Raw genomic sequence first — 23,556 nt, forward strand, 5'->3', positions numbered from 1 at the left:
AATGATTGTGCATGGCTGGGAAGGGGAGCTTCTGTGTTAACTGTTGCCGTGGATCTATGGAAGCATCCTTGCCACTGTTCAGCCAGAGCATTGGTCAGACATGCCTGTGACGTATATTGAAACATAAAGAGACCCAGGGCTGCCCAGATGGCTGAGTGGGTAAAGATGCTTGCTGCCAAGCCTTACTGCCTCAGTGTGATTTTCAGGACCCACATGGCCGAGAAAGAAAACTGACTCCTGGAAGTTATCCTCTGACCCCCACATGTGCACTGTGGCACCTACCCGCCCCCCACACACAGAGATAATGATGATGATGATGATGATGATGATGATGATGATGATGATGATAGGACCTGGGTAGTTCAGTCTTCTTGTCCAGCAGCTCCCAACAGCTTGTAACTCCAGCTCCAGGTACTGAGAGAAGGGAAGAGGAAGGGAGAGAAGAAAAGCAATAAAAAGGAGACAGAATAGCAGCCAGATTTTGGAAACGCCACCTCTGGGATGCAGCTGGGACCGTCTTTGAAAATGCTGCTTTGAGAGCCTTGAAATGCAGAGCAAAGGGGAACACAGGAGAAGCTGCCAAGGGGCCAGGAGGAGCTGTCTAGGGTTTGTTTGTTTACATAAACGACCAAGTATTGCAGGATTGCCTTGAGTTCGGAAGGTTTGGAGTAGTCTTGAACGTCTGATCCTCCTGCCTCCACATCCTGAGTGCTAGAATTATAGGTGTGTGCCACCAAGTCCTGTTTATACAACACTGGGGATCAAACCTGGGGCTTTGTGCAAGCCAGGCAAGCACCCAGCCACCTGAGCCGCCTTCTCGGCCTCCTCCGGCTGCCTTGATAGCATTAGTTTCAGAAGAGGATCTGTGGGCTGCGCACAGCCTCTTAGCGTTAATGCATTTGAATGCTCAATAAACGGAAGCTTTGGTGTTTAATCCTGGATTTCCTTACAAGTCTGGTATCTAAATCAAGTATTTGCATGTAAGTTCTGATTGTCTCAGGGTTAGAGTGAGAGAGAGCTCAAAGGTTCTGAGCCCTGGCTCACAGCTGTCTGTAACTCCAGTTCCAAGGGATCAGCGCCCACTTCCGCCTTTTGTGGGCACCAGGCACATACATGGTGCATAGATATACATACAGGCAAAACACCCATACACATCAGATAAATAAATAAATAAGGATATATATATGCATATATATATTTTTCTTGAGACAAGGTTTCTCTTTGTGTAGTCCTGGCTCTTATGGAACTTACTCTGAAGACCAGACTGGCCTCAAACTCAGAGATCTTCCTGCCTCTGCCTCCTGAGTGCTGGGATGAAAGGCGTGTGCCACCAGCCCGGCATAAATAAATATCTTAAAGCTGTGAAGTCACAAGGCTTTTTTGTAATGTGCTCACATTTGTTTGCTCAAGTGCATAAACGCAGAGATAAGACCAATGCTTATAGGGCTTTCTAAACTTCATGTACACACACTCTGACGCACCAGCCCTTTCTAAGCTTTAAAAATCACATTCTGAGGCTGGAGAGATGGCTCAGAGGTTAAGAACACTGGCTGCTCTTTCAGAGGTCCTGAGTTCAATTCCCAGCAACCACATGGTGGCTCACAACCATCTATAATGAGATCCGGTGCCCTCTTCTGTCATACATGTATACATGCAGGGAGAATACTGTATACATAATAAATAAATACATCTTTTTTTTTTTAAGTTACATTCTCTTCACAGCGATAAGACCCTAAGTCCTAAGACATGGACTGATGTGTTTGGTAAAGGAAATTTCAAGGCAGAAGAGCACTCAGGTTAGGGTGTGGTTACTGCTCCCCACTCATATACAGTGAAAAAGAATAGGTGGAGCAGGAGGATAAGAAAAGGGAGTTTGTTGGAGGAAAAGCGCTTGGGTAGTTGAAGTTAAGGTGCTTAAAGAAAATAAGTGGTAGAAAGAAACCTGCTGCACAACAAAACCACAGCAAAGGAACTATAGATGGCCTTCCCCGTTCACAAACAACTGTCTGACAACTGTTCTTCTGGGGCGGTGGTGGTGGAGCATGCCTTTAATCCCAGCACTCAGGAGGCGCAGAGGCAGGCGGATCGCTGTGAGTTTGAGGCCAGCCTGGTCTACAAAAGTGAGACCAGGACAGTCAAGGTTTCACAGAGAAACCCTGTCTGGAAAAAAAACAAAAACCAAAAAAAAAACCCAAAAGAACAAAACAAAACAGAAATTACATTCTCCTACCTCTTGCCATCTCCAGTAGGCTCCTTTGTCAGACTTAAGGCTAAAACACGCGTGGGCAGATCCCACTGAGAGTGACCATTCCATTCCCAAGTGGAAGTGGATTCCTTTGTCATCGGCACCCAGGGTTTCTTGCCCAAATTCCATCTCCCCATTCTATAGTAAATTCACATTCTGTCTTTTTGTTTTGTATTGTTTTCCCAAGACAGGGTTTTTCTGTGTAGCCCCAGCTGTCCTGGAACTCACTCTGTAGACCAGGCTGGCCTTAAACTGAGAGACCCATCTGCCTCTGCCTCTCAAGTGCTGGGATTAAAGATGTGTGCCACCATCGGCCAACTACATCTTCTGGATTTCTTCCCAAGTCCTAACCTTAATTGCCTCTCATAACTTGTATTGATCACCTGATCTGAGTTCATCGGCACTGGCTCCCTGCCCAGGTTGTACCAGTTTCCTGATGGCTTGACTGCCTCCACTTCGTTGATGTCCTTCCTGCTTGATTGACATCTTGCTTCCCACATTTTTCATGTCTGACTCCCAGCTACATGTCTGGAGTCACTTACAAATTGCACTTCCTTGATAGATGGTTGGCAGGCATGTTTACCAAATAACAACCCTACCCACACTAGCTTTAGGCAAGCGCAGGGAGCTTGGTCCTCACTGTTCCCTGGGCACTTCTGGCTTCAGGACTGGCTGGAAGTAGAAGCCTTCCTCTTCCCTGGTCAGCAGAACTCAGGGTGTAGATAGAGGCAGATGCCTTGCAAGCTAGTGCAATGAACTGCAGCTATCTTTTAGTTGTACACATGCGTGGTGTGTGTGTGTGTGTGTGTGTGTGTGTGTGTGTGTGTGTAGGAGAGGCTCTTAGCTTTTAAATTTCCAGCCACCCAACACTGTGAAGGTTTCCTACCACCCTTCTGCAAGGCTTACAGCAATAGCCATCTTGCAAGGCCACATGAGGCAGTAATCTGGCTAAGTCATTGCTTGAATATCAGTCCTGTCCTTCCTGCCTTGTGTGGCCTTGAACCAAGTTCTTGGACTCCTGGGGGAAATGGACCATGTCACATTTGATGTGCACAGAGGCCGTCATGTGAAGCTGTCTGTGACACTGGAGACAGGATGACTGGATTCTGACCCACTCACATGTCTCTAGCTGACCTTGTTGATGGCATCCTACCTTTTTAAGCCTCAGTTTCTCTAGCTGTACAACAGAGAGACAGTAGCACTCACAGTTGCCACTGGCCCTCCTAGAACAGTGTCACACGGACACCAGCAGCTTACTTTATGGAAGTAACTCATTGTTTTCAATTCAGCAAGTACTTTAAGCACTTGCTGTATGCCTACCATCCCACAAACAGAGAAGGAAAATATATCATATTGAGGTAATGAAACATAATGGCTTGACAGGTAATGGAGAGGTGACTCGGCCACTGAGACCTAAAAGATAGGAAGACAGGGACAGCCTATGAAAGCCTCCCTCCTGAAGGAAAATAGTCCTGGCTTAGAAGGGACAGAAACCCATGTGGTCAGAGCCAACTGCCCAATGGAGACAGGGCTGCAGGACAGGAGTGGAGAGAGATACCAGATACATGTGGGGGAAGGGAGGGGTGGCAGCTAGAGACATCAAGGAAAGGAGTGACTAGACCCAGTGACATTACAGAAGGTCACTCAGGCTGCTGTGGGAGGGAGAGTTGAGAGGAAGCCACAGAATACGGATGAGCTGGTCCATGTATAGTGACCCAGGAAGAGCTGTGCTTTGTATATACCATGGGGTGTTGTGAAGGCAGAGCTAGTGATGGGATAAGATGGTCTCTGGTGATACTTTCTACCCTTCCCTCTCCAGTTTGTTCTGGAGGGGCATCCTGGGGACTCCCACAGCAGCTCTCCTGCTCGGCTCCCTCTTCTGCAAGGGGCTGCATTGAATTCTCCCCAGCATTCAGATCCCACTCTGCCATGCCCTGCCCCTGGCTCTGGGGAGGAGTAATTATCTTCAGCAAGGTTCCTAGAGTCAAGGGGAAGATGGAAGGGACATGACCAAAGAAGGACTGTGGCCTCAGCTCACGAATCCATCCACTCTGGAGAAGTGGGGACCAATCACTTCATTCAGGTGCCCTCAGAGCTGAGTCCCATCTTAGCAGGAGCCCTCTGGGAGACATTAGGTCACAAGCTGGGCCTTTGCTAGACTGTTTTATCTACCTGGGTCATCAGGCTGCGCCAGGAGTTTGGGAGGCCCTGTTTCTCAGGATGTTTTTGTCTCCGCAGCTGGGATGACAGCAGCTCCGTCAGCAGCGGCATCAGCGACACTATAGACAACCTCAGCACGGATGACATCAACACCAGCTCCTCCATCAGCTCCTATGCTAACACGCCTGCCTCCTCCCGGAGAAACCTGGATGTGCAGGTAAGGAACAAGATAGCTAGTGGGCAGTACAGGTGGGCAAAGCAACCTTGCACTCTCACTGGTTTTGATGTGGGGAGACCCTATTCTCTCCCTGGACCTCAGTTTCAAGTCCCATTTTAAACAAACAAACAGGGCTCATACAGAAAACTCAGTTTATAAAATGCAAGTGTGAGGACCTGTTCAATACCCAGAAACCACATTAAAAAAATAAAATAAAATCCGGTGTGGTGGCGGGCATCTGTACTCTCAGGGTTGCGGATGCAGAGACAAGTGGATCCCTGGGGCTCTTCTTTGAGGGTAGGACTGAAGAAAAGCTGTGTCGGCAGTGTGTGGGTTAATTCTATCCTACAGAAGTGTAGCTGCCGACTACCTGGGCACATGTTTTAGGCATTGCTTTTGGGATCACCTATTACGTCTTATACTCTCATCTTAGCCAGAAATTACAGTAGGGATGTGTGTGTGTGTGTGTGTGTGTGTGTGTGTGTGTGTGTGTGTGTGTGTGTGTTGTGACTCAGACAACAAGAGGACACCAGGAATTTGGGGTAAGGACTTTGTTCCCTGATCCTAGTGGTGGTTGTGTGAGTATGCTGATTTTTTCTAGAAGTTTTCAAGCTGTGTGCTTAAGATTCCAAATTCTGTCATAGCAATATCACATTTCTGAGGCTTAGAGAGATGGCTCAGTGGCTGTGAGCATGTGTGGCTCTTGCAGAGGACCCAAATTCGGTTCCCAGCTTCCACACCCTCTTTTAGACTCTATAGGCACAAGCACTTATATACACACACCCACGGATGCACACACACACACATGCACACAAACATACACACATACTAAAATAATACTAAAAAAAAACCCCATTGCATCTACAAGGTGCACATCAATTGATAGACTGCTTTCCCAACTACACAAAGCCCTGGGTTGGATTCCCAGCACCACATAACTAAGGTGTGGTGACACACGCTTGTAATCTCAGCACTTAGTCAAGGGAGGCAAGAGGATCATCAACTTTGGCTGTACAGTGAGTTTCAGGCCAGCCTGGGCTCTATGATATATGAAATATTGTCTCAAAATTTACACACATAGCCAGGCATGGTGGCGCACTCCTTTAATCTCAGCACTCGGGAGGCAGAGGCAGGCAGATCTTGGTGAGTTTGGGACCAGCCTGGTCTACAAAGTGAGTCTAGGACAGCCAAGGCTACACAGAGCAACCCTGTCTTGAAAAACAAACAACTGGGCATGATGGTGCACACCTTTAATCCCAGCACTCAGGAGACAGAGGCATGTGGATCGCTGTGAGTTCAAGGCCAGCCTGGTCTACAAAGCAAATCCAGGACAGCCACGGCTAAGACGGAGAGACCCTGTCTTGAAAAACAAAACAACAACAACAACAAAAAGAAAAAACAATCAAAACCCAAAAACAAACAAAAAAATTACACATACATACTCCTTAGCTGCACATTACCCCTAAATAGTTATAGTTTAAAAGTAAACTGTAAGCCATACTCCCTGAAAATGATCACTGACTGGTGATTAGCCAGGAGTTAGGAGCACTGAGCCAGCCCAGGTCCCTGCTGTTCACTGGATACTAAATGTCCTTTTTCTTTTTTCTTTTTTCCCCCTGACACTCTGTATTTAAGATAACAGCCAACAAGCTTTCAGACTGCCCTTAGATACAGAGGTGGGAGTCAAGAAAGTTGCATCCCAGGGTAGGTAGGCAGTGGGAGCCACAGAAACATTGGTGAACCCATGTGGTATCCCCACAGGTGAGCAGGGAAAGCTGGGACCCCAAATTGGAAAGCCCTCCCATCTGCTTCCTTCCCACAGACTGTAGTTAGTCTGCAGACCCCACTGATGCCGAGTAAGATGGTTTCCTCACACGTGCATTTGCTTACAGTTTGCTTACAGATGTCACCTGGTGAAGTTTCAAGGCTACTGTGCACATGTCTTAGTCAAAATCAGAAGTAATTTTAAGGGATGGGAGGGTTCACTGTCAGGGTTCACTGTCATTGGACCTATTGTTTGTTCTCTTACAAATCTACCCAAGTTTAAAAATATTAAAAAACGAGCTAAAGCAGGTCTGGGGAGCAGAAATGCTGGCTACAGCAGCGGGTAGCAGATGCCTATTGTCACGGTGCTTTTAAATGGACTTTTCATGACATTCTCTTTGTTCCCATCCAGGGAGCATCTCAAAATATTTGATTCCACATTCTGGCAGCCTTGCACCTCCTCCCCCACAGGCTGCCAGGAATGCTAAGGGCCATTACCCCTCTTTGAGTGGATTGAGCCTGGAAGATGCACCGCACCCTCCCATTCCTTGGTGCGCTCCTCAGGGGTCTTGTCACACAATGCTTTACCCTGGGCCAGTGTGCTGCACTGGCAGGACACACAAGGCAAAAGAGGGCTCGGCGGTGTTCCCACAGGAAACACTGCCTGTCTGGCCTCACATCTGAGGAGAGGGGGATTTCTTTTCCGGAGGTGTGCTGATGGAGAGAGGAGGAGACAGATGGAGAAGGTGGGATCGCTGGGAATAAAACTTCCATCAGGAGACTGTGTTCCCTCTGAGACACCTAGGAAGGTTGAAGGAGTCCCATAAGGCCTTTATGGCCTGTTTATGGGTACCCTGAGCCCCCTGCATTCCTGGCTCAGTGTAAAGAGACAAAGTCCTCTGAGTGAGGACCTGAGTCCTCTGCATGCCCACCTCTAGGAATCCTGGTGAGTCCAAGCTCTAACTGTGGCATCAGGGAGGAGGGTGACATTGAAGTCAAGTACTCTGGGGCTCAGTGTTTCACCCTGGGACGTCCTGGGATGATCCAATCAGACTTCTAGAGCCTTCACGCTCTCATCCACAAAAATAATGGCCACTAGACCTGTGCCCTAGGGTATGTCAGGAGCGTGCCAACTCTGAAGATGCTTCTCCCAGAGTCTGAGCTGGTGAGCTGCTCAGAGGTCCCTCCTGTCTCTCTGTGCTTTGCATCTGTGATGGCAGTGGGCAACACGCTGCTGTGTGTTTTGCTTCCTGTTTCAGAGCGGTCTCCCTTCTGTCCTGCATCATCTTGTTCTCAGGGCACTGTGTTGGTGCACAGCGTTTTAACAAACACACATATGCCTGCTGTGCATTCATCTATACGTTCAGTCCTCGGCCACTCAGAGCCTTGCATGCTTGTGGAAGGCACTCATCCACATGTTGGGGGTGGTGAGCTGCCTATGACAAGATTGTCTTTCATTCTCAATGCTTAAAGTTTTTGTTGTTTAGTTTTTAAGCAAAATTCACAGGGGCTAAAAAAATGTATGTATATGTGTGTGTGTGTGTGTGTGTAGTCTCTATCAGTTTATTTATTTATTTATTTACCTCTAAAGGCAACAAAATCATGACTAATGTGGCCAGGATTGCTGTCTTGTGCGTCCTCTGGACATCAGGCTATCAGGATGGAAGAAGGGTCAGCTTAGTTGGAGATAAGCAGGCTGCCACCCCATTCCCCACCCCCCTGGGAACCATGGCTTCTGACTCTGGGCCAGTGACCTCCCTTCAAACCTGTGCTTTCAGGGAAGGTGTGTACAATATGAATGACAGTGCAGTGTCAGTGAGCTGAAAGTATCTGAGGGTCATAGTGTCTGGGGACACATGTGGCAGGTGATGTTGTTGTAAATTTTTTTTTATATTTTTGTGAGCTCCAACTGAAAACCCCTCTGAGCATCTAACTCAGCCTGCAGGGCATTCAGTGTCTAGTGGCTCAACCAGCTCAAACTTTGTTCAACTACTTGCAAGGCCCAGATGATGGGGTAAAGGGGAAAGACACAGCAGGGGGCTGGGATTCTTCTAGAGCTGGGAAGTCTGGTGAGGAGAGATGCTGTTTATGAAATCTCTCCATATTTACTTAACTCTTAAGTTACCACTTGCTCTCTGTTCAAGGCTCTACTCAATCCCAACCTCTTTGATGCCCAGTGTAAACAGCCTCAGAGATGGGAGGGAACCCAAAATTCACACAGCACTGAATGACAGCAACCAGTGCTGGAACTCAAAGCCACTGGTCTCCAAAGCCCCTTTTAGCCAGGCATCCCTCTCTGGAAACGCCGCCATCCACTCCAAGATCCCTTCTGGCTTATCTGCCGTCTTCTCACTTGCCTGTTTTGTTGATGACCAAAGAGACATCCAAGAGAGCTGGTAGGAAAAGCTTCAGAAGGAGGTAGGACCACCCCGTTGACCTCTGACCCTCCTGTTGCAAGCTCTGGGGACAGAGAAACAGACTCCTTCCATTTTAATGTCCAAGAGATACCACCGATGGTTACACAGGGGGCTCCAGAAGGATTTGCTAAGGACGTGTGACTGCAAACCTGTCAAGATGTGTCAGGCAAACACCCAGCTCTGCAGAAGGCTGTTGGAAGAGCTCTCACTCTGCACCAAGTTAGGGGGTGTGGCAGTTGAAGGACTGTCCTAACAGAGAAGAGTAGGCCAAGCCATGGTCCCAGACTGGAGACATGTGCACCCTGGAGTCCGTCCCAGGGTGTCTGTCCCAGGGACCAGGCTAAGGCTGCTCTAGGCCTGGGCTTGAGACAACCAGACTGTCTGTAGAAGGAGACTCTGCTAGTTGTAGGTGATTTTAGTAGGTACTCTGAGGCATGGAGGAGGTTACATCTCTTGAAGCTTATAGCCAAGGATTGTACTGTTCTACAGTGGTTACATTATGACCATGACAACTGGCTAGTACAATCAACCCCTGCAATGCCTTCCTCACTGTGGGAGCTTAGGTGGGATTTTGGTGTTGTTGTTTATTTTTTGCTTTCCAAGACAGGGTTTTTCTGTGTAGCCTTGGCTATCCTGGACTCACTTTGTAGACCAGGCTGGCCTCGAACTCACAGCGATCCACCTGCCTCTGCCTCCCGAGTGCTGGGATTAAAGGCATGCGCCACCACACCTGGCTTGGATGAGTTTCTTTTCCACTCAGTGCTTCAATATTCTGTTATTTCTTAGGAGTTTTTTCTGAGGAATAAATCGAATCATATCCTCTCCCTCTCCGTCTCCATGTCTCTCTCTCCCTCTCTCTCTCTCTCTCTCTCTCTCTCTCTCTCTCTCTCTCTCTCTCTCTCTCTCTGTGTGTGTGTGTGTGTGTGTTTCCCTGTCTTTCTCTGTCCCGCCCACCGACATACAGGGTCTCATGTAGCCCAGGCTGACCCCAAACTCCCTAGTCAAGTATGACTTAGAACTTCTGATCCGTTTGTCTCCATGACCAGAACCCTGAGATTGTGTGCCACTGTGCTGGTTTCTGTGGTACTAGGGATGGGGAATGCCGGCGTCGTGCATACTAGGCGAGCACTTAATAGGCTGAGCTCGGTCCTCAGCCCTGATGAATGAATGCATTTTCTAAACAATTAAAAATATATTTTTATTGTGAGCAGACATGGTGGTATACATTTTTTAATTCTTACACTTGATGAGACAGAAGCAGGTGGATCTCTAATGAATCTGAGGCCAGCTTGTTCTTCATGGAGAGGCCACACAGGGCTACATAGTGAGACCCTGTCTCAAGGGGCGGGGGGAAAGTGTTATTCTCTCTCTTTGTGCTTATATCATGGTAAGTGTATAGACGGCAGAGAATGGCTTTGCAGAGGCATCGTCTTCTACCTTGACCTGAGTTCTAGGAGTTGAACCTTAGACCACCAGGACCTTTACTTTTTCTGGTGCCCCTGGTGCACATATTTTAAAACAAACAAGCATCTTAGCTTGTGCCTGGAGCACTGTAGTGCACAGTAAGCTTTAGGTTTTAGCGCCACTATTAACTGCATTACGGTGTGTTTGTAGGAAATAGACCTATGGACATTGAAAACCAAACAATGCAGCGTGGTCAAGTATGTAAAAGGTGCTACAGCTTCAGTAAATCTTAGAACGTATCCATATGTGTTCGGATATGCTCACATGTATGTTCCATGAGGCAGAGGTTTTTAGTAGATGACTCAGCGTTAAGAGCACCATCTGCTCTTCCAGAGGTCCTGGGTTCAATTCCCAGCAACAGCATGGTGGCTCACAACTATCTATCGTGAGATCTGGTTCCCATTTCTGGTGTGCAAGTGTACATGCAGGCAGAGCACTGTATATGTAATAAATAAATAAATCTTTAAAGTGTTCCCAGTACAGGCAGATTCCCTGGCTCGTGGTGGTACGCGATGGCCATTTGTTATATGGATGGTTCCAAAGCATCTTCTTCCTGCCCAAGGCCTTTGCACATGTGGTTTCTGCTCACTGGCATGGTCTTCTCTAGATGCTCCTTATACTAAGTCTGTCTCATTCTTTAGGGTCTTTCTAGAAGTTTCTACCTGGCTACCACTTCCCACTTCACCATCACAAATCTAAATCGATGTCTATATCTCTCTAAGAGCACTTCCCTTTTCCTGATGGTGGCCGTCACGTTTCACAGTCAGTCGTGCGTTTATTTATGTCTGTGGTGGGCACTCATCTTACAGGTTCTAGGACCCTACTTGATGCCAGGCAAACTGTGGGCATTGAGTTCATTTCGGTTCAGCGAGTGCCAGAAGGATCTAGAAGAAGAAAGCCAGGCTGAGGTCATTGAGTTTCTGTGTTCATCTTTCAAATTAAGATGACAGTAATATTGCATGTCTCCTAACTGGCTTTGACCAGCCTGGCCTGGATTGTTTTATCACGTGTGTCACGTTCCTTCCTTCTGCGTGTGGGTATGGGACCTTCCCTCTGCCCCTCACACTGCTGGCTGTGTTTTAGCTGTCCCTCCCCATGTCCCATCTCTGGTACTTTGTATATAGCTGCAGCCGGGTGTGTGCTTTAGGAAGGACCGAGCAAGTCAAGGCACCCATAGGAGGCTGCAGTGCATAGGTCACGGGGGACCAGGGGGATAGTGGGGAGAGAGGAGGTTGAGCAGGGACTTTTGGTCTGCACTGAACTTTTGCCCACTCTGCCCTCTATAAAAGGTATTCCTTCTGTTGTGTAGCATGCCTGAGGCCAGGTTTTGCCCAGTTCATATGCATTTCCCAGGCCCTATCCAGGCTGCTCATGCAGGGGGCTTGTTTCTCAAAGTGGCCAGCCCGAAAGCATCGTGACTTCCCCTGTCCTTTTCCTACACAGCTTCTCCCATCCAGTACCCTCCCCCAGCCTCAAGCCCCAGAGGCCCCAGAGCATTCGGGCTCCCTTTGTGTCCTTCAGCCCTGCAGTTCATTAACGGCACACTCCTATCTCTTCCTGGGCCTCATGGCCAACAAGTCAGGCTCTTCCAAAGAGAGTTGCCTAATTATCTTACTTGGCTGCGGACTGCTGCAGCGTGGGGAGCAAAAGCTCAGAAACAAAGCTGGGCGGGCGTGAGCACCATCGCCGTTGCCAGTCGAGTGTTTCACAGATCCGATCTGCGGAGTTCACATGCTTGCTCGCTCCCTCTCGGGTGTGTTAGACTGTCTGCCGAGCTAGATGCAAAGATCCCCCTGTTAATGGAATGACAGGGTGTGCAGAACAAAGGAAGAGGAGACAGGCTAGTGCTGGTGTGTATTGTGGGGGGGCGGATTCAGAGTCAGGGCTGGAGGTGGCTGTCTGCAAGTGGCAGAGTTGGTGGCCCCTTTCCTATCACCTCTCCCTCTGCTCTGCTCGCTCTCCTCCTGAGGCCCTTGGGCCTGCTGCTCTTCAGCCCCTTTATTCTCCATTCTTCCTCCAGTAGTCTTTCCTTGAAGGAAAAAAAGGGGGGGGGGTGGTCGTGGTGGAAGGTGCTTTCTCACAAAGTAAGCAGGTGTCGGAGACTTTGAAAGTCCTTCAGTATAAGTAGTTCCTATATTGTCATGGCCTGCATGGACGAGCTCCAATTCATTAAGTGTCTGTCCACAGACCGACGCTGAGAAGCACTCGCAGGTGGAGAGGAATTCCCTGTGGTCTGGTGATGACATCAAGAAATCAGATGGAGGCTCAGACAGTGGTATAAAGATGGAGCCAGGCTCCAAGTGGAGGCGGAACCCTTCAGACATGTCGGATGAGTCGGACAAAAGCGTGTCTGGCAAGAAGAACCCAGTCATCTCACAGACAGGCTCATGGCGGCGAGGCATGACGGCAGACGTGGGCATCACCATGCCAAGGACGAAGCCATCAGCTCCAACGGGCACACTGAAGACCCCAGGGACTGGTGAGTGAGAGGCCAAAATCATGATGATTTTACATTACAAATAACTTCTTCAAGTAGCTGTTTTGCTCATAACCATTTTTAAGGTGTGAGTGCGTGCGTGTGTGTGTGTGTGTGTGTGTGTGTGTGTGTGTGTGTGTGTGTGTGTGCGTGCGTGTGTACATGCATGTTGGGGGGTATATATGCCCACAAATAATGTGTGTAGGCCAATCATACTATGTGGATATATGTAAGGACATAAGAGGATACTCTCAACACCATCATCCACTCCCCACCCCCTTTTCTTGTTTTGGCTATCCCCCCCCCCCATCTCTCTCTCTCTCTCTCTCTCTCTCTCTCTCTCTCTCTCTCTCTCTCATTTATCTATCTTATTATTTATTTATTTATTTATTTATTTATGAGGCAGGGTCTCAATGTATAGCTCTGGCTGTTCTGGAACTTACTCTGTAGATGAGGCTGGCCTCAACCTCACAAAGATCCTTCAGCCTCTCCCTCCCAAGTGCTGGGATTAAAGGTGTGCAACACTATGGCCAGCTTCACTCTTTCTTCTTATTCCTTGTTTGTTTTGTTTTGTTTTTGTTTTTGTTTGTTTGTATTTGTTTTTGTTTTTGAGCTGGAGTCTCCCTGGCCTTGAGATCACCCAAGTGGGCTAGGCTGGCTGGTGAGCATGCCCTGTCCTCCTGTCCCCGCCTCCCAGCACTAGGATTAATAAGTATACACCACCATAACTGCCTTTTTAAAAGGTTGGTTCCAGGCTCTAACTCAGGCCTTCATGCCTGTAAGGCATGCACTTTACTGACTGAGCCAGCTCTCCCAGCCCTCACAGCAGCTTCCTCAAAGGTTTCCTTCCATGGCTCTTTCTGAGGAGGGATGTGTGTGTGAGTAGTTCCTTGTGGGTCATTTTCACTGTGTACCAACTGGGTCAGTTTAGCACTCACCAGTGAGTTGACACACTAGTACCGGCTCCTCAAGGCCATATTGGTATGTTGCATGTTTTCCCCTGGAAACGCCAGACTCTGCGTCATGGACATGAAGGAAGAGGGCAGTGTATGACAGAGTCTCTTGTGCTGTGGATGTGCCAACAGCTTCCTGGCTTTGCTCCACTCTTTGCTCTGCCCTTGGTCGGCATAGACTGCTTGGAAAAGAGCAAAATCAGTGACACATCCTAAACGGCCCTCCGTGACAGCAGCAGATGAGATTATTACCGTACAAACCTCTGTCTCCTGAGCTCTCTGGGTGCTGTTCTTCCTCAGGAAGCAGGGTCTTTACAGGGGTCTGTATCCTAGGCACACTAGCCAGCAGCATTGCGTTTGGGGTCTGATCTTACTGGTTTCTCTCTTAGGAAAAACAGATGATGCCAAGGTGTCTGAGAAGGGAAGGCTTTCACCCAAAGCCTCCCAGGTCAAGCGCTCCCCATCAGATGCTGGCCGCAGCAGTGGAGATGAATCCAAGAAAACCCTCCCAAGCAGCTCTAGGACGCCCACTGCCAATGCCAACAGCTTTGGGTTCAAGAAACAGACTGGATCTGCCGCTGGGCTGGCCATGATCACAGCCAGCGGGGCCACCGTCACCAGCAGGTCTGCCACACTGGGTAAAATCCCCAAGTCATCCGCCCTTGTCGGTCGGTCCACGGGTCGTAAGACGAGCATGGATGGAGCCCCAAACCAGGACGATGGGTATCTGTCTCTCAGCTCCCGGACGAACTTACAGTACCGGAGCCTGCCTAGGCCCAGCAAGTCCAGCAGCCGGAATGGGGCAGGGAATAGATGCAGTACCAGCAGCATTGACTCCAACATCAGCAGCAAGTCGGCAGGCCTGCCGGTGCCCAAGCTGAGGGAGCCGTCCAAAACATCCCTGGGCAGCTCGCTACCGGGGCTCGTCAACCAGACGGACAAGGAGAAAGGCATCTCTTCAGACAATGAGAGTGTGGCTTCCTGCAACTCCGTGAAAGTGAACCCGGCCACACAGCCGGTATCTAGCTCAGCTCAGGCCACTCTGCAGCCAGGGACCAAGTACACAGATGTGGCCTCTCCCACACTCCGCAGGTAAGATGTGGCTAATGAACTCTGACTTTTATACAAAGCAACCTGTGGCACTGCAGCTCTTTGCAAAGCTGAGTTCAAGGCTAGCTCCCACCCACAGCTCGTTGTGTTAGTCTATGAGTTATTTTTCCCATGCCAGGATGAGAGACAGAAAGTTCTAGAATCATGCTTCCCAGATTCAAATCCTAACTTTATTATAATTAGCTCTCAAGTTGCTTTTCTGAACCCTGCCTCAATTTCCTCATCTCTTCATAGGAGCTAATGGTACTTTCCTCGGCATTCCTTCTAAAGTTCATCTTTGCAGGTGTGCTCAGCTATGGAAGGTACCCAATGAAAGTTAGTGACAGAAAGGGTGGGTTCCTGGCACACTTTTACACCCAGATTTTAGCTCAAGAGAAGGACGTATATGGTTGTTTTTTTTTTTTTTAATCTCTATACCGTCCTGATCTTTTATAACACATGGATAATATTTGAAATGTTAGCTTTTTAAAATATTGTTGCATATGTAAGTGTGTATGGCATATGTGTGTGTGTGTGCATGCATGCACACGGGAGTCCACACGTGGTGGGCATGTGCATATGTGTGCACGCTCATGGAGGCCTGAAGTTGAAGTCGGTGTCTTCTTTGATTGCTGTCCACTTTAATTACTGAGGCAGAGTCTCTTGCTGAACCCATAAATGGGCTCCCCTGCTCACCAGCTTGCCCCCTGGGATCTCCTGCCTCTGCCTTCCTAGTCTGGGACTGCAAGTCAGTACCACACACCTGTCGATCCTTGACATGAGTTCTGGACATTGGGATGCTGTCCTCACACTTGGCTGCAAGGGTTTTAGACAGTAAGCCATCTCTTTAGCTCCACTCTTTCTTTCCCTTTTATATAAACGTCTAAAGGCAGAGTGTTCCCTAACAAAGAGAAATTGACTTCCCAGAACCTTTGAAAGGCATGCCTTCCCCACGTCTCTGCACTGGATGGAATTTCTCAATGTGGAAAGGGCATCCTTTTAGCAATTAATTCCTTTAAAAATCACTCACTGGACCCTTTTCCTTTTTGTTTTTTGAGACAGAGCCTCTCTACATAGTCCCAGCTGTCCTGGAATTCACTATGCAGAAGAAGCTGGCTCACAGAGATCTACCTGTCTCTGCCTCCCATGTTCTGGGGTTAAAGGGGTGCACCACTGTGCTTAGCCACTGGCCCATTTTTAGTGGCAGTTGCATAGCTCCTGTATTGCCTTCTGGGCCATGACAAGCCCCAGGATGGAAAATGAGGGGTGTGAGAAAGAATAGAAATCATACCCAGGACCCATATTTGAGAATGAACAGGGATGCCTGAGGACTCCAGCGAAGCATTCCACATCAAGGTGGGAAGGATCGGTGTGGTGGTACCCTGTCTAGACTTGATCGTTAGGATTCCAGTAATCTTTTTTTTTTTTTTTTAAAGGAAGAAGGTCCTGTTAGGCTGTGCTTTGATGTTTTAGCACACTACCATGTAAAGGAAAATTTTCTCTGCTATTTGCCTCAAGTAGAAGAATAAAACATGGCCTTCAGATTTCCTTTGGAGGCTGCAGTGGCATTTTACTACACCCTCAAGCTAGTGTGTACAGGAATCTTTAAAAACACGTGGGCTCCTCATCTCGTGCACACTTTTCCTAAATCGCCCTGGTGGTCTGGCTGTGCGTTTATGTGTGTGGCAAGAAGAAGCCCTCGGTGGAGTGAGATGGGTAACTCCCTTCAACTGAGGCATTCATCCAGCAGAGTGAGGTGGATTTGTATGTGGAATGGGAAGCCAGGCAAAAGGGTTCCCATTTTGGTCATCAAATGACTTGCCCAGTAGTAGAGAGGAACCGCTGCTGAACGTATGCAAGCATCCTTTTGCCTTCTAGGTGATCAAGGTCAGACTCAAACCACACCCCGGGTGAAGGGCAGTCTGCCCATCATAATATGTGGTGCTCTTATCACTTTTCAGGGCTGCTTATTCCCTTTGCTACTTTTTGAGAGTGGGCTTAGGCCCTTGTGTCCTTGACCAAGGTCCACCCTCTGGCTTGGAGCTGGTTTCTCTGCCCAGGGAAGAGAGGTCCCCTATGCCTTCTCTGTGCTGATGACGCATTTGCAGGAATGAGCAGAAGACGGCATGGCATGGCATCTCTGTGTGTCTGTTTCAGAGACACGGCTTGTACCGGTGTGCCTGATCTGACGTCTTGTGGACCCAGCATGTTTCTGTGTATGGTGTTGACTCACACAGGTTCTCTGGCACCCTCGCTTTCTGTTGCTCATTCGTCTGTGTCCCTACTTCTCCTGGGCTCCCACCAGCATCGACTCATGGTCTTGGTTCTTTGCATTGCTGAGAGGTCAAAGAAACCAAGTCCTAAGGCTTCATACTTGGTGTGACAGAATCTTTCTGGAAGATTCCTGAGTTGGGGCAACCTTCTAGCTATTCTACTTAGAGAGAGGAAAAAGGGGGGGGGGGTGAGTAAGATCATAGAGGCGTGAGTGTGGCTAAGCCTGTGGAAAAGCTTTCTTATCACCTGGGCCGAGAGCTAGAAAGAGTTGCCTAGAGTTAGAAAGAGATTCCTGAAAAGAACCAGCCCCATTAACCACCAACCTTTCTCTAGGGAGGCCCTAGTGTGTCTGCAGGAGAGAGCACTGCCCTTTCCAAGGGTGTCACAGTCTCTTCCGGTCCCAGCCATCTCCAGTAGCCCTGCACAGTTTGGTCCCAGGTATTTGTCCCACACAACCCTTTGTCTCTCCGCAGACTCTTTGGTGGGAAGCCTACCAAGCAAGTGCCCATCGCCACAGCCGAAACCATGAAAAGCGCAGTGGTCATCTCCAACCCTCATGCCACTATGACCCAGCAAGGTAACCTAGAGTCCCCCTCAGGCAGTGGCGTCCTGAGCAGTGGGAGCAGCAGTCCTCTCTACAGTAAGAACGTGGACCTCAACCAGTCTCCTCTAGCGTCCAGCCCCAGCTCGGCCCACTCAGGCCCTTCCAACAGCCTCACCTGGGGTACCAGCTCATCGGCAGTGAGCAAAGATGGCCTGGGCTTCCAGTCTGTTAGCAGCCTGCACACCAGCTGCGAGTCTATTGACATATCCCTCGGCAGCGGCGGGGGCTTGAGTCACAACTCTTCCCCTGGTCCAGTCGCCTCTACTAAGGAAGACTCCTTGATGCCTTTTGTCCGCACCAGCAGTGTGAAGACCACACTGTCAGAAAGGTTGGTGCTATGCCCACAGGAAGATTTCCTTCCCTCGATACAGACAGGAGTTTAGGGATCCAAAGGCTTAGCCTTTTCCTGGGATGTTTTGATCTTTCTTTTTCTTTTCTTTTCTTTCTTTCTTTCTTTTTTTTTTTTTAAATCCCCTGGTTTTTCTTTCTCGGAACTCTCTCTTTGGACCAGGCTGGCCTTGATGACCTCAGACATCTGCCTGCCTTCTGCCTCCCAAGTGCTGGGACTAAAGGTGTGCACCACCATGCCCAGCTTGGTTTTGATCTTTCTAATAAGTGTTCCTTGCCGGTGGAAGCCAGCTTAGAGTAGAGTTCATCTTGACTGCTTCCTGCTGTCTCTCTCTCTTTTTTTTTTTTTTCCCCTGTGGCTGTTCTTGGTGCTTGGAGCTACTAGACGGGACAGATCTATGCTGCCGTCTGAAATGGCAACCAGCACTGGGAGCAGCCCTCCCATTGCTGAGGGATCGGCAACTTCAGCTGCTTCTTTCTTCTTCCCATGTAACTGAGGGAGCAGGGCAGGTGACCTGGGAGCAGCTGGGGAGGTTTGGTGTCATGTCAGGACCCTGCTGGCCACAGTGATAAGAGATAGAGAACCTGTAAGAGTCCTCAGATCTTCGATGCTGCTACGTTCTTGGGGTGTGTCTGGTTTCTGGACCGGACATGGGAAACAAAGCTGGGGTCAGCGCTGGGAGTGAGAAAACTGTTCTGGTCATTGTGTGCAACAGTTCCTCTCCCGCGCCCTCTAATGTTCCTTCTCTTGTTTTCTACCTACCTGGACTTCTAGCCCCCTCTCTTCCCCTGCTGCTAGCCCTAAGTTCTGCAGAAGTACTCTGCCCAGGAAACAGGACAGGTAATGACACTGTAGGCCTGCTGAGCCTCTAGGCTCTTCTGCCTGTCTGTTTGTTGTCACGCCAGTTCTGTGCAAGGCTGTTGGCCTGAGGCTCCTGCTTGTGTCTGTGGCTCTGGTGTACCCTGTGATCTCCAGGCATGCCAGTGAGGGTCTACCCCACTGTCTGCTAAAGCCCAGGGAAAGGTGGCGAGTGGGTGTCCACCTCAAACCCCACTGCTCATCCAGGGCTGCAGGAGCTCTCACTGGCAATCCTCCTCACCCCTTCCCCCCACCCCATGGTGTCCGTGGCATGTTCCTGCCTCGCTTCTTGCTTTGTCCTCCTGACCCCTCCGGATACTGTCTGCCACCCACTGCATAGCCCGGGGGTGGAGGGTGGGGGGTGCCCTCTGTCTCTCCCCTGCACCTCACCCCTCCCAGCCCATCTGGCTCTTCTCCCTTGACGGCTTTTGCTCCACTCTGGCTCATCGTGTTGTTCGGAGTGTCGTGTTGTGTGTGTGTCTGTGTTCTGCAGTGATAATGGTACAGAGGTGCCTGGAGGGCCGGGGCTTTACCACGAGAGAAGCCTGGGTCTGCCCCCAGCTGTGGGTGGGCCTCGGAGATGGATGCTGACCCTGAGTTTCTGGAGGAGTGGTGGCTTTAGCCAAACATAACAAGCAGATGTTGTTTCATGCTTAGGGGGAAAAAATTAATGGAAACCCCCTTCACCCCATCCACAGAAACAAACTTTGTTTCTGTCAGGCTTACAAGCCAAGCCTTTAAACCCCTGCACTTTAGACGTTCAAATGCCTTGACTCTATCAGCCAGCAAGTCCCAGCATGCCCAGGCTCCTGCCCTAGGGCTCAGCTCCTGGCTACGCCCTTGCTGGGCAGGAACAAGGAGACATTGAGAGGGACCTGGAATTTACTTCATCACACATGAATTCCAAACACGCAGACTGCTGCCTCTTGAACCCCTCCAATGCGTCTCTGTCCCTTCTTGAAGCCTTTGCCAGAGGCAGCAGGGTTGCAGGAGAGCAGCTGAGGCAGTACACCGGGCGGGGGTTGGGGGCTGGGGGTGGGGGGCACAGGGCAGGCAGCACAAGCCGTCCTTCTAGGTACCACAGCCCCGACTTTGGCTTTGAAGCTGTGGAAAAGGAGGAAGAATTGGGGTTCATGACTCAGGCCACCTTGTGATGTGGGGTAAAAGTACGGACTGGTATGGGTGCAGACAGGAGCAGGTCTCTTTTGTATACTGTGTAGGCAGTGTCCTGCATGCACGGCTGGTGGTGGGAGTCTGTCCCTTGGGGCTCTTCCTGCCCCTCCCCCAGCCTCCTTGCCTCCCTTCTCCTACCTCCTCTGTGCTCCTCTGAAGTTCTTGGTTTTGTTTTAACTCTCCTACAGTGACCCGCACCTTGATAGAAACACTTTGCCTAAGAAAGGACTCAGGTACCTTGTCCCCCCCTCCTTGTACCCATTGCCTCTGTTGTGGCCTTGGAGCTTGGCTGTGTCATTCTCTCATAGCTGGTGGGCTGGGCTGGGCTGGGGCTCGGCTGGGGTCCCTGCTTTGGCCACCGCAGCTGGATTTTGGATGACAGACCCATCTCATTCTCATCTCTCCATTTGTGGCTTACTTGCTTGAGCAGGGTCTGTGCTTTGTGAAGCGTCCTGTGACAGAGCCATCTCACAACCCTGAGCTAGGAGCGGCAACTGCTCCTGGGGGGGCTGGCAGGAGGAGCGCCGAGCACTTCATGACTGTCTGTGCACATAGCCACTTCCAAAGGAGGACATGACTTACAGCATGCTGCTTTCTTAGCTGCCTCCATTTAAAAACTTTATAGCTTTTTCGGGACTGGAGATACAGCTCCATAGTAGAGCATTTGCCTGCCGTGCATAAGGTTATGAGTTCAATCCCAAGCACCACCAGATAATGATAATAAAATATTAACAACAACAACAATAATAATCTACTTTTAAAAATACCCTTGTGGCTATAAAACATCACCAAAGGACATTATTTTAATGTCCTAATCAATGATTGGGTCAGCTATCAATACCCAGAAAGAAATGTATATGATTGGTTTTTTGGTGGAAAGCTAAAAAAAAAAAGAAAAAGAAAAAAAAAAGACCACCAGAAAAGAATGTCTTTGCGAGCCGGGCGTGGTGACGCACGCCTTTAATCCTAGCACTTGGGAGGCAGAGGCAGGCGGATTGCTGTGAGTTCGAGGCCAGCCTGGTCTACAAAGCAAGTCCAGGACAGCCAAGGCTACACAGAGAGACCCTGTCTCAAAAAACCAAAAAGAAAAAAAAAAAAAGAATGTCTTTGTTTCCATAATAAGTTGGGCCTAGGCCAAGGCTGCTTGTTGCTGCTTATCTTGATGAAACAGGATGCTGTAAGTCACCATGGCTCCAATCATGTTATCACATCACCAGCCTGACGAGGTGCTTCAGTTTGCTCATGCTCCATGTGGACTTGTGTCAGCTCTGCTTTCCAAAAGCCTCCTTGTTTGTAGCGCTGGCTTCACCCTGCACTACGCGTTAAAGTTCTTTTACATGAAGGGAACTCGGAATGAAATGTCTTGTTGCTGTCTTGTGTGTCTCTAGTTAATAAGCCACAGCTCTTAAGACCCAAAGCTTTTCAAATGTTATTAACCTGAGGTGGGTATCAATGCAAGAAGGCACGTGCGATGCCTCCCAGCAGGCTTCTGCACCGTGGCCTTGCGTCATGTGTGCCAGCTGGACATGTGAATGACTGATGCCCCCATCTCCCCTTGGTTTGAGACCGGGCTTTGAGTAGCCTAGACTAGCCTTGAACTTGCTATGTAGCTGAGAATGACCTTTGAACTTTTGATCCTTCTGCTTCTATTTCCCAAGTGCTGGAATTGCGGGCATGCGTCAACATGTCTTTTTTTTCCCCCCTGTGTCGCATGTTGAACCCAGGGCTTCCTACGCCCTCAGCAAGCACTCCACCAGCTGAGATATGCTCATAGCCCGCTGTTACCCAAAGAGGAAGCTAACTTAAGTAGTTATGTTTTGAAACGCTGTACACGTGTCTGTAGCTCTATTAAAATTACGTAGCCCTGGATTTTTTACAAGTTGTTGTCACATAACCCCATTCACCGAGCACTTGATCCACCAACAAGAGTGAGAACCATGTTCCCATCCACACTGGTTTTCTGTCATGGTTTGCTCCTCGACACACGCATACCCGATAGCAAAATTCCTGATGAGCAGCCACTCTGCAGCATGTTAGTCCTGAGCGTGCCCTGCAGAAGTTCCAGGGCATCGAGCTGGAATCAGACAAGCAGGCGTGAGAGAATCTGAGCTCTGTGGTCCCCAGCTTCCCAGAGCACATAGCAGGCAGGACCCCACTGTATTACCTTATTGTTTAAGTTGAAGCCTCAATGAGATGGTGCCCGAAAAGGTGCCTCACACACCAGAGATGCTCCATAAATCTCCCAGTCCTGTTTCGGAATACCCAAGGGGGTGGACCACATGACTTCTAAAGATGTCCCCACACTTAACACACCAGTGTGGGGTTCTTTTCATGAAACCTATTAGTGCCACGTTGTAGCTGTGGATGCGGTTCAGTGGCTAGGGTGCTTGTGTAACATGCAGAAAACCCTGAGTCCACCCCCCCCCACCCCCACCCCCTGGGTAATTTATAAAGTGTGCATGATTGACATGCACTTGGGAGACAGAGACAGAAGGAACAGAAACTGAAGAGCATCTTTAGCTACATGGCAAGTTCAAGAACAGCCTGGGCTGCTCCAGACCCCTACCTCACAAAAACTGCAGCAGCTACTGTGAGCACCAGCACACTCCAGGCCTCTCCAAATGCCACCCACTAACAGGCAGTGATTCATGACCATTCACCGGTTCTGCAGCCTGCCGATGCCAGCAGTTAGCTCATTAAAACTTCCTCAGAGCTCTAACAACAACCCCGTTTGCTGCTGCTTCCTGTCAAGGAGGGGGCTTTGAGACGACCCTGTCATGAACCAGCATGTTCCAGTCACACCCAAGGATGGCTCTTTTGAGCGTTCCCAGTTTTTTCTCCCTTTAGGTGTTCCCAGCGAGCTGAAAGGAATTATAATTTTCTCCAGATGCAGCCAAGTAGCCAAAAAAAAAAAAAAAAAAAAAAAAGTTTTGAGAAACTTTGTAAGTTTCAGGGTGTGTAGTGATCTAGTTCTTTTTTTTTTTCCTCTCATCTTAAATATAGCTCTTTCTTTTTGACATAGTCCTCATCAGCTGTGGGGAATGCATTTTCATAAGTGCTGTTCACTCCAGCCTGGTTTCTGTCTCCAGGTATACACCCACCTCCCAGCTCCGCACGCAGGAAGACGCCAAAGAATGGTTACGGTCTCACTCTGCTGGGGGCCTGCAGGACACCGCTGCCAACTCCCCCTTTTCCTCTGGCTCTAGTGTCACTTCTCCCTCTGGAACAAGATTCAACTTCTCTCAGCTTGGTAAGTAGCCACTTGCCTTGAACAGTGTTGATCCACTCTGCGGTTGGCCGAGGTTATCTTGTGCTTTGAAACAGGCGTGCGGCCACATCCCTCTCAATATCGGATCATCCCCCAGGGGCAGTGCAGTCAAGGAAACTCGAAAGTAGTAGGAGAAAATCCACAAAGTTCTAGATACTTCCAGTCACATCCGGCCCTTGGGCCACAAAAGAGGCCCAACACTTACTAAAAACATCATGAGATTTGTGTACGTGAGAGGTCTTTCT

The 23,556-nt window shown here is 49.2% G+C and overlaps 1 protein-coding gene across 15 annotated transcripts in view; it reads left to right on the forward strand.

Moving 5' to 3' along the window:
* The window catches only part of NAV2 (neuron navigator 2), a 367,465-nt gene that overhangs the window by 289,161 nt on the left and 54,748 nt on the right, over nucleotides 1-23,556 (forward strand). For 12 of the 15 annotated variants that reach the window (XM_084772850.1, XM_084772862.1, XM_084772857.1 and 9 more), the window contains 7 exons: nucleotides 4,484-4,622; nucleotides 12,455-12,746; nucleotides 14,086-14,788; nucleotides 17,533-17,991; nucleotides 18,787-18,852; nucleotides 20,232-20,276; nucleotides 23,133-23,293. In XM_084772850.1, coding sequence (XP_084628976.1) covers nucleotides 4,484-4,622; nucleotides 12,455-12,746; nucleotides 14,086-14,788; nucleotides 17,533-17,991; nucleotides 18,787-18,852; nucleotides 20,232-20,276; nucleotides 23,133-23,293 — 1,865 coding nt within the window. The remainder of the gene's footprint in view (nucleotides 1-4,483; nucleotides 4,623-12,454; nucleotides 12,747-14,085; nucleotides 14,789-17,532; nucleotides 17,992-18,786; nucleotides 18,853-20,231; nucleotides 20,277-23,132; nucleotides 23,294-23,556) is intronic. The other 3 variants (XM_084772858.1, XM_084772861.1, XM_084772854.1) reach the window with 3 other exon arrangements.

The sequence above is a fragment of the Acomys minous genome (assembly GCF_964271855.1).
Source record: "Acomys minous genome assembly, chromosome: 2".
NCBI lineage: Eukaryota > Metazoa > Chordata > Mammalia > Rodentia > Muridae > Acomys > Acomys minous.